General features: G+C 38.9%; 1 protein-coding gene across 2 annotated transcripts in view; it reads right to left on the reverse strand.

Moving 5' to 3' along the window:
• The window catches only part of MAOB (monoamine oxidase B), a 118,476-nt gene that overhangs the window by 20,864 nt on the left and 81,756 nt on the right, over positions 1-15,856 (reverse strand). For both annotated transcript variants that reach the window (XM_055268635.1, XM_055268636.1), the window contains 3 exons: positions 12,539-12,680; positions 11,151-11,300; positions 8,837-8,996 (listed from right to left, as the gene is read on the reverse strand). In XM_055268635.1, coding sequence (XP_055124610.1) covers positions 8,837-8,996; positions 11,151-11,300; positions 12,539-12,680 — 452 coding nt within the window. The remainder of the gene's footprint in view (positions 1-8,836; positions 8,997-11,150; positions 11,301-12,538; positions 12,681-15,856) is intronic.

Consider the following 15,856-nt stretch of genomic DNA (forward strand, 5'->3'; position numbering starts at 1 on the left):
TCTGGCTTTTTGATTTAAGCTTTTTAAAAAGTCTACTTTTCAAATGTTTTATAGTTACAATGATACAATTTTTCAGAGGTACTTGTGTATAATTTAGGAATACCTATAATGATAGTTTATGTCTACATTTTTTAATAAATAGAGCTGCAAAAATGTTTAGAATGCAGTGACAAAAATCAGTGGAACAGAAAGAATCAATGTGTATCTGAGAATTTAGTAGGGGGAAACCATCATACGACAAATAGTTAAAAACTGATTCACTGGGAGAAAATATTTGCAATATAAACAGAAGAAAACTTTAATGAGCAAAGGTAATTTACAAAATGATACCTTCTTAATGATAAAAATTGCAAATTATAGATAAATGAGGTAATTTCTCCTACCTGATTGACAAAAAAATTTTAAATTTTAAATATTATTGGCTGGTGTCTTAGACTGCTGGTGTTGCTATAAAGGGATACCTGAGGCTGGGTAATATATGAAGGAAAGACGATATTTATTTGGCTCATGGTTCTACAGGCTGTACAAGAAACATGGCGCCAGCATCTGCTTCTCATGAGGGCCTCAGGAAGCTTCCACTCATGGCTGAAGGTGAAGAGGAGCTGGCGTGTGCCAATCACTTGGTGAGACGGGAGGCAAGAGAGAGGGGAGGGAAGTGCCAGGCTCTTTTTAACAACCAGCTCTCATGGGAACTGACAGAGCAAAAACTCATTTATTACCTCAGGGAGGAGGATGGCACCAAGATGTTCAGGAGGGATCTGCCCACATGACCCAAACATTTGCTTTTAGGCCCCACCTCCAACACTGGGGATCAAATTTCAACATGAGATTTGGAGAAGACAAATATGGAACTTATATCAACTGGCAAGGATGTGAGAGGACAGATCCTAACAAAAATTTCACAAGTCTACCCAAATCAATTGACTTGATAATTCCATCCTACAGCATTTATCAAAAAGAAATGCTCCTATACAAACATGTAGAGCTATATGGAGGATGCTGTTTATTGCAGCATGGTGTATAATAGCAAAAACATGGAAACAAGAAAAATGACTATCAACAGCTGATGTCTTAGGTAAATTCTGATAAGGCACACAATGAGATACTGTTTATTCAGCTGTCAAAAGGGGGTAGATTTAAATGTACTGCTATGGAGAGATATCCATGGCATATTGTTAACAGGAAAAAGCAAATTTCGGTATGATATGTATGATGTATGATTTTTTGAAAAAACATGTTTTTGGAAAAATATATTAACATATTTATTTAAAATTAAAGTTATATTTGTATAAAATATTTATTATATTATTTAACATGTATTTCCAGTATATATAGTTCTCTCTACATATATATAGGGATGCTCACACACATATATTTAAAGTGCAGGTTGAGTATCCCTATCCCTTATATGAAATGTTTGAGACAAGAAGTGTTTCAAATTTTGGCTCTTTTCAGATTTTGGAATTCTTGCATATACATAATGAGATTTGAGGGTGAGACCCAAGCCCAAATACCAGATTCATTTATGTTTCAAATACATCTTATACACATAGTCTGGAGGTAATTTTATACATATTTTAATAATTTTGTACATGAAACAAAGTTTTGACTGTGACCTATTACATGAGGTCAGCTATGGAATTTTCTACTTGAGGCATCATGTCGATGCTTCAAAAGTTTCAGAATTTGGAGGACTTTGAATTTTGAGTTTTCAGATTAGGGATGTTCAACTTGTATTCCCTATGTGTACAGTAAATCTTTAAGGATAAACAATCTAAATTTTTAACAGTGGCCCTCTGGGGGAGGAACAATAGAAGAGAAACATTTTTCACACACTTTTAGTTTTTGAAAGTTTTATGGTCATTATATTTATTTCTGTAATTTAGAAAAACAGGTACAGCTTCTGCCATTGAAAACATAAATTGAGATAAATTAGATGTAAATATTCAAGGGAAAGTAGAAATGGTTCACAGATGAACAAAAGCAAGGAGACCACAAGAATTCAATGCATTGCTAACAGCCTACCCTTTCCACAGAAGTGGGCTAGAATGAAGGGCTGATGCATCCCGTGTAGGGTGGGGTGCTGAAGGTGAGGGCGGCTAGACTTAGAATGCCTCAGTGGAAGGCCAGCAAAAAATAGGAAGCCTGTCCTTGCAAATTCACAAACATGTTACACACTAAGAGACTGGGAAGCATTTCCTGGGATAATCAATCTAGAAGCAATCAGGTGCTCTTACCACACACAGGAGATGACCATGTGAGGAAATGGGTATGTTAATTTGCTTGACCACAAATCATTTCACTACGTATATGTGTATCAAAACATTATGAGGTACACCTTAAATATCTACAATTAAAAATAAAATAAAAGCAGTGTTTAGCATGATGCTGGGATTGGGTGGGGGGTGTGGAGGGGAGAAGCACTCAAGAGTTGGCTACCTCTGTCTGTATCAAAATACAAAATGTTACCTTCTCTTTAATAACCCAAGCCACACTGAACTTGTGAAACAAAACAAAGCAACATAAAACCAAAACTCTGGTGATTACTGACTGTGTGCCTGATATGTGCTAATCACTGTGCTGGATTGTTGGGGCTGCATAATTCATACCCTTCTATCTTGTTACTTCATATTGACTGAGCTTGTATGTTACTAGTAATTACAGTGTCTTTGGCAGTGATGTTGATAGTCTGGTGCAAAGCAAAGATCTTGTTATAAGAGTGAACTTCTCCAGATTTCATTACAGAAACTTTCAAATAAGTGTCATTGAATACACTTATCAATGTAACAGGAATCATATTGGATGTGAGTCTGGAGCCTTACTTGATGTTTCTATAATAGCCTAGAACTCAATACATTGTTGTGCAATTACCAGTTTGCATGACTGTCTTCCTCCTGAGTCTGGATTTTCTGGGCAAGGAAAAGTGCCTTTGAATTCTCAGTGCCTAGCACTATGTCTGGCATACAACAGGTGCCCAGTTGAAGAAATACATTAAAGTTGTAACTCAAAAGAAATCTCAAATGCTTTGGTGAGGCTATCTCATGTCAACAAACTTTTTTTTTTTTTGAGATAGAGATGGAGTCTCACTCTGTTGCCCAGGCTGAAGTTCAATTATAGCTCATTCACTGTATCTTCCACCTCCTGGGCTCAAGCAATCCTCCAGTCTCAGCCTCCCAAGAGGCTGGTACTACAGGTGTGCACCACTATGCCTTGCCCACAATCATTTTTTAAAAGACTTACGCAAGGCTCATTACCAACAAGGACCAAGTCAGATTCTGAGGGGTGGAGGTCTTGGGTTTTCTTTCTGATACTAGTGCCTAACAACTTGCCTGGCACATAGCAGGCCTAAGACAAAGATTTGCAGGCATGAATGGAAAGTTAGTTTCTCTCCATAAATAACGGCACTCATGCTCATTCAGAGAAGACTGTATTCCTGGTCCTAAACCTTATCTACTTGCCACCAGCCAGTCATTTAAAATGGGTGACCTAGGTCATAAGAGGAAGAAATTCAGCACCAGTGTGTTACAGCCATTAGATTCAAAGACTAAAATGACAGGGATCTTTGTGGTGGGTCACTGCACTGACTTTGCAAACAGTAGATTACTTGCTCAACTGATGCACCAATCCAATAGCAGTCCTAAACGTGATTATCTGCAACGTGGAGAGTGAGGAGCCTGTGATGCAGCGGAAAAAGAGTAGTTATACAGGAAGAAGCACCCTGAGGCAAAATTGTGGCACTTTCCCCATTTGCCTCCAACCTTCTTTCCGCAGTCTTGCTCCTCCTTGGAGTACATCCCGCCCTTCACCCTCAGTTCTAGATGCTGACTCTTCTTAAATGGCCTCCACTTGGAAGAAAAGTGGGTTCTATAAGAGCAAATATGACAAGATTCTAGCATTGTGCTATCTGCATGTGGCTACTTGAATTTATATTTAAAGCAATTAAAATTAAATAGACCGCTAGCAAGACTAATAAAGAAGAAAAGAGAGAAGAATCAAATAGATGCAATAAAAAATGATAAAGGGGATATCACCACCGATCCCACATAAATACAATCTACCATCAGAGAATAGTACAAACACCTCTAAGCAAATAAACTAGAAAATCAAGAAGAAATGGATAAATTCCTCGACAAATACACCCTCCAAAGACTAAACCAGGAAGAAGTTGAATCTCTGAATAGACCAATAACAGCCTCTGAAATTGTGGCAATAATCAATAGCTTACCAACCAAAAAGAGTCCAGGACCTGATGGATTCACAGCTGAATTCTACCAGAGGTACAAGGAGGAACTGGTACCATTCCTTCTGAAACTATTCCAATCAATAGAAAAAGAGGGAATCCTCCCTAACACATTTTATGAGGCCAGCATCATCCTGATACCAAAGCCCGGCAGAGACACAACAAAAAAAGAGAATTTCAGACCAATATCCTTGATGAACATCGATGCAAAAATCCTCAATAAAATACTGGCAAACTGAATCCAGCAGCACATTAAAAAGCTTATACACCATGATCAAGTGGGCTTCATTCCTGGGATGCAAGGCTGGTTCAACATACGCAAATCAATAAATGTAATCCAGCATATAAACAGAACCAAAGACAAAAACCACATGATTATCTCAATAGATGCAGAAAAGGCCTTTGACAAAATTCAACAGCCCTTCATGCTAAAAACTCTCAATAAATTAGGTATTGATGGGACATATCTCAAAATAATAAGAGCTATCTATGACAAACCCACAGCCAATATCATACTGAATGGGCAAAAACTGGAAGCATTCCCTTTGAAAACTGGCACAAGACAGGGATGCCCTCTCTCACCACTCCTATTCAACATAGTGCTGGAAGTTCTGGCCAGGAAAATCAGGCAGGAGAAGGAAATAAAGGGTATTCAATTAGGAAAAGAGGAAGTCAAATTGTCCCTGTTTGCAGATGACATGATTGTATATCTAGAAAATCCCATTGTCTCAGCCCAAAATCTCCTTAAGCTGATAAGCAACTTCAGCAAAGTCTCAGGATACAAAATCAATGTACAAAAATCACAAGCATTCTTGTACACCAATCACAGACAAACAGACAGCCAAATCATGAGTGAACTCCCATTCACAATTGCTTCAAAGAGAATAAAATACCTAGGAATCCAACTTACAAGGGATGTGAAGGACCTCTTCAAGGAGAACTACAAACCACTGCTCAATGAAATAAAAGAGGATACAAACAAATGGAAGAACATTCCATGCTCACGGGTTGGAAGAATCAATATCATGAAAATGGCCATACTGCCCAAGGTAATTTATAGATTCAATGCCATCCCCATCAAGCTACCAATGACTTTCTTCACAGAATTGGAAAAAAACTACTTTAAAGTTCATATGGAACCAAAAAAGAGCCCGCATCGCCAAGTCAATCCTAAGACAAAAGAACAAAGCTGGAGGCATCACGCTACCTGACTTCAAACTATACTACAAGGGTACAGTAACCAAAACAGCATGGTACTGGTACCACAACAGAGACATAGATGAATGGATCAGAGCAGAGCCCTCAGAAATAATGCCACATATCTACAACTATCTGATCTTTGACAAACCTGACAAAAACAAGCAATGAGAAAAGGATTCCCTATTTAATAAATGGTGCTGGGAAAACTGGCTAGCCATATGAAGAAAGCTGAAACTGGATCCCTTCCTTACACCTTCTACAAAAATTAATTCAAGATGGATTAAAGACTTATATGTTAGACCTAAAACCATAAAAACCCTAGAAGAAAACCTAGGCAATACCATTCAGGACATAGGCGTGGGCAAGGACTTCATGTCTGAAACACCAAAAGCAATGGCAACAAAAGACAAAATTGACAAATGAGATCTAATTAAACTAAAGAGCTTCTGCACAGCAAAAGAAACTACCATCAGAGTGAACAGGCAACCTACACAATGGGAGAAAATTTTTGCAACCTACTCATCTGACAAAGGGCTAATATCCAGAATCTACAATGAACTCAAACAAATTTACAAGAAAAAAACAAACAACCCCATCAAAAAGTGGGCAAAGGACATGAACAGACACTTCTCAAAAGAAGACATTTATGCAGCCAAAAAACACATGAAAAAATGCTCATCATCACTGGCCATCAGAGAAATGCAAATCAAAACCACAATGAGATACCATCTCACACCAGTTAGAATGGCCATCATTAAAAATTGGGGAAACAACAGGTGCTGGAGAGGATGTGGAGAAATAGGAACACTTTTACACTGTTGGTGGGACTGTAAACTAGTTCAACCATTGTGGAAGTCAGTGCAGCGATTCCTCAGGGATCTAGAACTAGAAATACCATTTGACCCAGCCATCCCATTACTGGGTATATAACCAAAGGACTATAAATCATGCTGCTATAAAGACACATGCACTCGTATGTTTATTGAGGCACTATTCACAATAGCAAAGACCTGGAACCAGTCCAAATGTCCATCAACGATAGACTGGATTAAGAAAATGTGGCACATATACACCATAGAATACTATGCAGCCATAAAAAATGATGAGTTCATGTCCTTTGTAGGGACATGGATGAAACTGGAATAATTAATACATCATTCTCAGTAAACTATCGCAAGGACAAAAAACCAAACACTGCATGTTCTCACTCATAGGTGGGAATTGAACAATGAGAACACATGGACACAAGAAGGGGAACACCACACTCCGGGGACTGTTGTGGGGTGGGGGGAGGGGGGAGGGACAGCATTAGGAGATATACCTAATGCTAAATGACGAGTTAATGGGTGCAACACACCAACATGGCACATGGATACATATGTAACAAACCTGCACATTGTGCACATGTACCCTAAAACTTAAAGTATAATAATAATAATAAAAATAAAAATAAAAGAAAAAAATAAATAGAATTCTTATGCCTGTAATCCCAGCACTTTGGGAGGCCGAGGCAGGTGGATCACGAGGTCAGGAGATCAAGACCATCCTGGATAACACGGTGAAACCCCATCTCTACTAAAAATGCAAAAAATTAGCCAGGCATCATGGCACGCACCTGTAATCCCAGCTACTTGGGAGGCTGAGGCAAGAGAATCGCTTGAACCCGGGAGGCAGGGGTTGCAGTGAGCCGAGATCGCACCACTGCACTCTAGCCTGGGCGACAGAGCGAGACTCCATCTCAAAAAAAAAAAAAAAATTAAATTAAATAGAATTTTAAAATCTGATTCCCAAGTCTCACTAGCTATATTTCAAGTGTTCAGTACCCACATGTGGCTAGTGACTAGTGTATTAAAGCAGCTCTAGAACATTCCCATCATTGTAGAATCCAGCACTTTAGTGAGCATCCCTGTAATGTTCTACCCAATTGAGGAGTACACTTGTTGAATATGTGCAAACGAATAAATGAATTTAATTTAATATGGTAGAATCGACACTAGTGAGAGAGAGCCAAGACATTTTCTGAATCTCAACCTTGGTGATTGGCTTTATAAATCCATACTTTAAAACACTGAATTGGAAAAGATTACTCATCTCTTTTCACAAGATTTTGGGGGAGGAGTAAATAAACTTTTTATTGATTTACAAAGAGTTGGTTATATTCTAAGGAAAGTTAATACCATGAGTTTGTGCCAATATATTTTATTTGAATGAACTGTGCTTAGAACCTGGATTAACATTTTATGTCCAGCATTCTAACAAAACAGTTACGTGCAAACACACATCTTTAAGTTTTCAAAAGCAATTGAAACAAAAACAAAAATTGCCAAGTGGGACCTAATTAAACTAAAGAGCTTCTACACAGCAAAAGGAACTATCAAGAAGGTAAACACAGCCTACAAAATGGGAGAAAATATTTGCAAACTATGCCTCTGACAAAGGTCTAATATCCACAATCTACAAGGAACTTAATTCAACAAGCAAAAACCAAATAACCCCATTAAAAAGTAGGCAAAATGCATGAACAGACACTTCTCAAAAGAAGACATACAAGCGGCCAAAAACCATATGAAAAAGAGCTCTACGTCACTAATCATCAGATAAATGCCAATCAAAACCACAATGAGATACCATCTCACACCAGTCAGAATGGCTATTATTAAAAAGTCAAAAAATAAGAGATGTTGGAGAAAAAGGAGCACTTATGCACTGTTGGTGGGAATGTAAATTAGTTCAGCCACTGTGAAAGAAATCTGGAGTTTTCTCAAAGAAGTAAAAATGGAACTATCATGTGACCCAGCAATCTCATTATTAGGTATATACCCAAAGGAATCTAAATTGTTCTACCAAAAAGGCACATGCACTCATATGTTCATCGCAGCGCCACTCACAATAGCAAACATGTGGAGTCAACATAGGTGCCCATCAAAGGTGGATTAGATAAAGAAAATGTGGTATGTATATACCATGGAATACTATGCAGCCATAAAAAAGAAAGAAATCATGTTCTTTGCAGCAATATGCTGGAGACTATTATCCTAAGTGAATCAATGCAGAAACAGAAAACCAAATACCACATGTTCCCATTTATAAGTGAGAGCTAAGCATGGGGTACATATGGATATAAAGATGAAAATAATAGACACTGAGGACTACTAAAGGGGGAGGTAAGGAGTACAGCAAGAGTTGAAAACCTACCTATTGGGTACTATGTTCACTACCTGGGTGACAGGATCATTCATACCCCAAACCTCAGCATCATGCAACATATCCATGTAACAAATCTGCACATGTGCCCCTGAATCTAAAATAAAACTTGACATTTTTAAAAAATGCATGCCTTAGCAACAAGTTTCCTGGACCTTCTTCTAAAGGTTTTTATATAAGGAAAGTACTCACCCTTTTTCCTCCAGAAAGGCTCTTTATAATAAACTATACACTTGATGACTGAACCCAAAGGCACACGAGTAATCATCTGGTTTCTCATCATTGGCAGAGGGGGATTGAAGTGAATCTTCATGCCCAGAGTAGGAGGAATAGCACTAATCACATATTTAGCCTGAAAGAAAAGCAACATGGTTAAACATTGTTGCCCTGTTGCTTTTGTTTTTTTCCCAATGATTCTCTCTCATTCTACCGTTATATTCTTTTCAGTCTCTTAAAGAAGTGACAAGGATTTTGTTGAAACCTAAAGTAGCCTTTATTGTTCCTTAGTTCAAAACCTCCAATGACTTCCCATTGCACTTAAAGCCAAATTTGTCACCATCATCGCCAAGGCCACACATGAAATGGGCCCGTTACATCACTGATCTCACCTCCTGTTACTTTTGCCCTCACTAATCTTACTTCTGCTATTTTTGTTTTCTTTTTGAGACCCAGTCTCACTCTGTTGCCAGGCTGGAGTGCAATGGTGCGATCTTGGCTCACTGCAACCTCTGCGTCCCGGGTTCAAGCGATTCTCCTGCCTCAGCCTCTGGAGTAGCTGGGACTACAGGTGCGCACCACCACACCCAGCTAATTTTTGTATTTTTAGTAAAGACAAGGTTTCACCATGTTGGCCAGGGTTGTCTCGATCTTTTGACCTTGTGATCTGCCCACCTCAGCCTCCCAAAGTGCTGGGATTACAGGCGTTAGCCACCACACCCAGCCCTGCCATTTTGATCACCTTGCTGTTCCTTGGTCACACCAGGCTTGCTCCCACCTCAGCGCCTTGGCACTGGCTGTTCCATCTTCTTCTCTCAGGGAACCACATGGCTCACTCCCTCGTCTCCTCCAATTCTCTATCAGATATCACCTTCTCAGTGAGGCCTTCCCTGATGACCTTATTTAAACTTGCATAACCAATTCTCCCATCCCACTTTCTGGTATGCCCTCTCCCCACCTTCCTGCTTGATTTTTTCCACACTAATTATCACTATCTGACATACTTTATATTTTAACTATATGTTTCATTATGGTCTTTCTCCTTCACTAGAAGGAGAATTGTATGTGGGCAGAGAATTGTATCTGTTTTGTTCATGACTCTGTTCTTAACTCGTAGAATAATGTCAGGCACATAGGAGGTGCTTGATATTTATCAAATAAATATTTTATGTGTTTTTCTAATTACATAAAAGCAAAATACAGAGGGTTGATAATACCTTTATATGTTTTTATAAATCCTCCCCCACCCCAAATATTCTGGTTCTCTTTTCCTTTTTTTCAGTTAGAGATAGCTTTTTCACTGTTGGCAAAAAGACTGTCTATAAAGTGTGTGATATTGTTGACTTCAACTTTGATTATCTATGAGACTGTGGCCTCTTCCCACTTGTTTAAGTGTCTTGGTAACTCTGAGTGGAAAAATTTCAAAGCAAAGTTGAGTTCAAAGCAAATGTTGAGTGAGAGAATGGAAAAAAGCACTTTTTTCCATTCTCTCACTCAAAAACCATCACCACAGAAGACTTCTGTGACCAAATGTGGAGTGGGTTTTCCCCACATATGAAGCAAGCAAGCAATTCTATAGCAGACATCAACCATGTGTCCTCTGAATTCAACTCAATTCTGACAGTATCTACCTGGAGATAGCTTCTGATCCTACAGGTTGAGGGCTCAGTCTCCAAGACTGTCCCCCACCTTCAGATGTCAGTCACAAGTCCAGCTTCCAGAACTTCTGACCAATCTGCTTCCAGTTGACATTCCTACAACCCCTTCAAGTTTGATTGATTTGCTACAGTGGCTCACAGAACTCAGGGAAACATGTTTACTGTTTTATTATAAAGGATATTACAAAGGGTACAGAGGAAGAGGTGCATAGGGCAAGAGATGTGAGAAGGGGCCTGAAGCTTTCATGCCCTCCCCAGGCATGCCATTCTCAAGGAACCTCCAGTTGTGCAGATATCCAGAAGCTCCCAGAACTCGGTCGTTTTGGGTTTTTATGGAGGCTTCATTATGTAGGCACAATTGATTAAATCATTGGCCTCTGGTGATCAATTCAACCTTCAGCCCCTTGCCTCATTTCCTCCCTGGAGGCTGGGGGTGGGGCTGAAAGTCCCAACCCTCTAGTCCCTCCATGGTCTTTCCTGTGACCAGCCCCATCCTGAAGCTACCTAGGGGCTGCCAGCCATCAATCATTGGCATCAAAGGACATCACTCTGGAGATTCTAAGAATTTTTAAAGTTGTATGCCAGGAAACTGGGATGAAGATCAAATATATAGTTCACAATATCACAGTTACCTCATACAACTCATGGTTTAGGGTCTCCACAAGGACATTTTCTCTTGTCTGGTCAATGTAGATCACAGGCCTCTCCAGCTTCACTCGGTCTCCAAGGAGGGCCATTATCCGCTCGCTCACTTGACCAGATCCGCCCACAAATTTCCTCTCCTGGAAAGAGAAAAGGAGGTGAAAGAGAAATGCAGGAATGGGCATAAATTGCTAAATTCCTAGTTGTCCTCACATATGTCTACTCTGAGATGTCTAGCATTTCATTTTGCTGCAGTGAATAGTGGCTTTCACCATGGTTTTCTAACTAGGAATTGCTGTCTTTGGACAAAGTTACAGGATTTCTAACTGACTTTACAAGCTATGCTCTTGTAGATTCCCAGGCTCCAACCTTAGCTGGACATCTTCAGAATGACCCCGATGTCCCACCTTTCTGGTCACCATCCCTGCTGTCTGTCCTATCTGCAGTCTTTTGCTGGGAGCTGGAACTGGTGAAGCTATACCTAAAGCTCTTCCCTAGTTTGCCTGAGCAGACCTAAACCTGCCTCCCCTTGCTTTGTGGCTCAAGCACAGAACTTCCCTGCCTCCCACCATGTCCCCTTCCCCCAGGCCAGCCTACTTCCTGTTGCAGGCTGCCCATCTTATCCTGGGTCAGATGTCTGCTGCTTCTGTAGCCACCGAACACATTTCACCTCACTGTACCCACCTGCCCTGAGCCTTGCTAAAACTTCCAAATGTTCTACCTGGCTATGCACACAGTTGACCTGACTGCCTCCTCCTCAATTTTCAGTTAAGGTCAGAGAAGGAGAAGGAGAGGGAGAAAGAGAAAAGGAGGAGGAGAAAGAGGAGGGGGAGGAGGAGAAGAGAGAGAAAGAAGAGGAGGAGGGGGAGAGAGAAGAATGAAACATGACAACCAAGCAGATTATTTAAGAACTCCAATCTGTTCCTACTGTGTCTAGCACAGTGCCTTATACAGTGCCGGGGCTCAAGAAATGGGCATTAAATGAATGAATAGATAAATGAATTCCATGCATAGTGTGTGTTTTAAATTGAAAATGCATTACTGAATTTCCTTTATAAGCTTTCCAAGAAGTGCTCAAGCTAAGCTTACTTCAGATGGTCTCCTACAAACTTACCAAATAATAATTGAGCATATGGAAAATGGCCACAGTGCATAAAGAGAGATAAGCCTAGCTTTAAAATTACATTGGACACTGGGTTCTCACAGTGGGTACCTGACAACAGACTGTGCCTTACAAGAAACACTTTGAGCTGCCATGGTAATGCTCTAAAAGCCACAAGCCTGCTTCCCACTTCAGCAGTTCATGATTGAAGGATGATGAACTTTCATTTCAGTAGCAGTGTTTTTCCATTGGGATGGTGGGAGAAGGGATGGGTACCTGTCCTCCATTCGTTGTTGAGATGATTCTGGTTGTGCCTCCACACTGCTTCACATACCACAGGAACCAGAGAGCAGAGACCTCATGGGTCTCTGCAGTGACACACAGGTTCACAAAGAGAGTGGCAAGCTGCTTTGCAGATCTGCACAGGAAGAAACGAGCAAAATTGGCCAACGCAGGAGAGCAGCTTCTTAATTCTTTAAAAATTATTTGAGTAACATATTTTCTTGGTTAAGTTTAACACAATGTGGTAAGGTCAAAAAATTGTCACTAGAATCTAATATTACAAAACATGACATCAGAGGTTTTTGAAATATCAGATTATTTTCCCTGTAAACAAAACACCTTACTCAGAATCAGCTTCTATTCCAGATTCTGTGCTTTCATGATTTCTCCTTACATTCCTGCTGCTCTTCCAGTGATCCCCATCTCAGTAAAAAGCACCACCATTTGCTCAATGGTAAAAGCCAACACTCTAGAAATCAAACATTGTTTCTCTCTTTCCATCAATCTTCCCCCATCCAATTCATTGGGAAGTCCCATTATCTCTCACCACATCATTCCACCTTCACCACAAATTTAGCATCCATCTCTTTCCAGGAGTACTGCAATTACTTCCTTCAGACTGGCCTCTCTGCCTCCATTCATCCTCACCTGGTATCTGTTCCCCACACTCAAAGCAAAGTTGAGTTCAAAGCAATCTTTGTGATTGCTCCCTCCCTACCATGATGCACTCTCTGAAATGTAAATCAAATCATGTCATTTTCTTGCTTAAAAAATCTCCAGTGGTATCCTATTAAAACCAGAATAAGATTCAGATCTTACACCATGGCTTCCAGAGCCCTATGTGATCTAGCCCATGCCTACCTTTTCTGTCTCATCTTGTACCCTCTTGTTTTTACTCTAATGTTTCCTTAGAAAGACATATTCACATTTGTCTATGAAAACGACCACGGGCTTCCATATTCCCAGCACCCTGACATTCTCTATCATTTTGCTCTGTATAGTATCTTTATAACTCTTTTCACTGTCTGAAATTGTCTTGATTATTGGTTAATTCTTTTTAATTTGCTGTCTCCCCCCACTAGAATATCAACCTATGAGAACAAGGATCTTATGTTTCTCACTCATCATAGTGTCCCCTTTAACAAAATAGTGCCTGGAACACTGTAAGCACTCAATAATTACTTGTTGCATGATTGAACGAATGAATGATTGATGAGAAATATCAGTTAAGCAATATTTTTTAAACATCCATAACGTGCAAAGGATATGCCAGGTGCTGTACCAAACACAAAATTAGTCACAGTTATCTATTCAGTTATTTTACTGCCTAACAGAAGACAAGCTCAAATAATGGATGAGGGAGCAAGCAATTAATAGAGCATAAATGGGTAAGCTTTTGCTTGACATTGGCAGGTAAATGGTGAGAGGTTATCACCTATCAGGAAGCACACCAGAAAGCAAACCATCTCATGCAATTTCAAGGACTCCATTATATCTAGCACACCATAAAATTCATCAGTAGCAATATGCACTCTGGGATATCTTTAATAAGGTCCAATCCCCCTTTTGACTTTGACATGAAGTTTGCATATTGTTAATCTTGTTATATCTGAGGCAGAATTTTCCACCTGGTAATGCTGACAATGGGTGGAATAAATGATATTGTCTTCCATTTATTGAACTCTTTCCACACTCCATTGTCTTTAAAATCATTATCTTGTTAAATTGTTGAAACAACCGTATCAAATATCTATTATTTTTCCACAGTTCACATACTAGAAAACGGAGTCTCAGACAGTTTAGGAATACATAATGACGCAACTTCAAGTCAGATCATACTTGACGCAAAACTCATGCTTTTGATACCTCAAAATGTTTTCTAATTAGTCAGCTGACAGCCTTGGAAGTGCAAATACTCACCAAGGGGCATCTCTCTACTTTACTGTATCTTGACCCTAGAAGTTTGTAGAATCATGCCTAACACACACACCAGTTATTGACATTATTTGCAGCCGTAACAACCTGACAGCCTGTCTATGACAGTCCCCATCATTACAGCCTGTGAAATGGTGTCATATATACATTAAAGTGACTTACAGTTAGTTTTGTAAGATTTCTCAGGATAATTGAAGGGATGGAAATTGCTAGCTCATGCCTTCCTTGCAGAGGCAATTTGTAATATCTAACTAAAACAAATATCCAGACTTCAATTTAAAATAAAAGTAGTATTTTATTTGCTGCTTCCTAAAATCCTATTTCTTTTGTTCCTTATTTTTTAGGTGGATTGAGGGGCATACAGTAAAGGGAGTAATAAATAACTGAAACCTAACATTGGCCCAGCTGGAGAGCCAATATTTAACAAAAATATTGCTGAAATTCTAGTTGTTATTGTTGCCAATTTGGTGGGAAATAAATAATTCTGGTTCGAAATAAAGGGAGATTTACAAGTAATTCTGAAGGGCCAGTTCATTCCTAATCCTTTATTTGAATTTACTCTAGGAGCTTCAGTAAGAAAAGAAATAAGAACAATATTTGAAGGATGGAAGGTCAAGGAAGTTAGTGCAATATTTCTGTATTTTTTGCCCTGTTGACTTTTTAAAAGATAAATGTTATAATATTTTTCTACATGAAAAATACATACGCATTATATGAAATTTGGAAAATTTATAAGATAAAAGGATGAGAGAATGAGTATCTTCCATATTTCTGCCCCTCCAGAAGATAATTACTAGTCTCGTTTTGATGCATTTTTTTCTAAGTATAGGTCTTTTAAAAAATGTTTTTACATAGCTGTGATCACACTGAAAATACAATTCATGTTTGTGAAGTGCACTTTGTAAATGATAATAACTGAAAGAATAATCAACATTAGTCTTGGAATGTATGATTGTGCTTTAGTTTGAATAACAATAGGTTGGATATTCTGGGGATTACTTCATTTAAATCCAGGAAATAATACTGTGTGTATCTTGCTTGGGAAGAGTTAGTCTTGTGTTCTTATACTCCTAGTATCTCAGAATGCTTTATTTTGTCAAATGACAACTTAGAATATTCACTAAGTGGAGGACTAAGCCAAGGGCTATGATAGAAAATGTCGGGTCCCTGTGATCCCAAAAACATAAGATTGATTTTATCACCACGAAACTTAAAAGTTCTCTAAGGAGAAAAGACCTAACTGAATTTATTAAAAGCTTTTCAGAACAGGAGTTATAAAACAAATGCAGATAATTATATACTTATTATATTTTGAAAATCTAAAGTATATAATTTAAAACTAAATACTACAATTTTATTACTATTAAATTATATTTC

The sequence above is a fragment of the Symphalangus syndactylus genome, chromosome X, assembly GCF_028878055.3.
Source record: "Symphalangus syndactylus isolate Jambi chromosome X, NHGRI_mSymSyn1-v2.1_pri, whole genome shotgun sequence".
Classification (NCBI taxonomy): Eukaryota; Metazoa; Chordata; class Mammalia; order Primates; family Hylobatidae; genus Symphalangus; species Symphalangus syndactylus.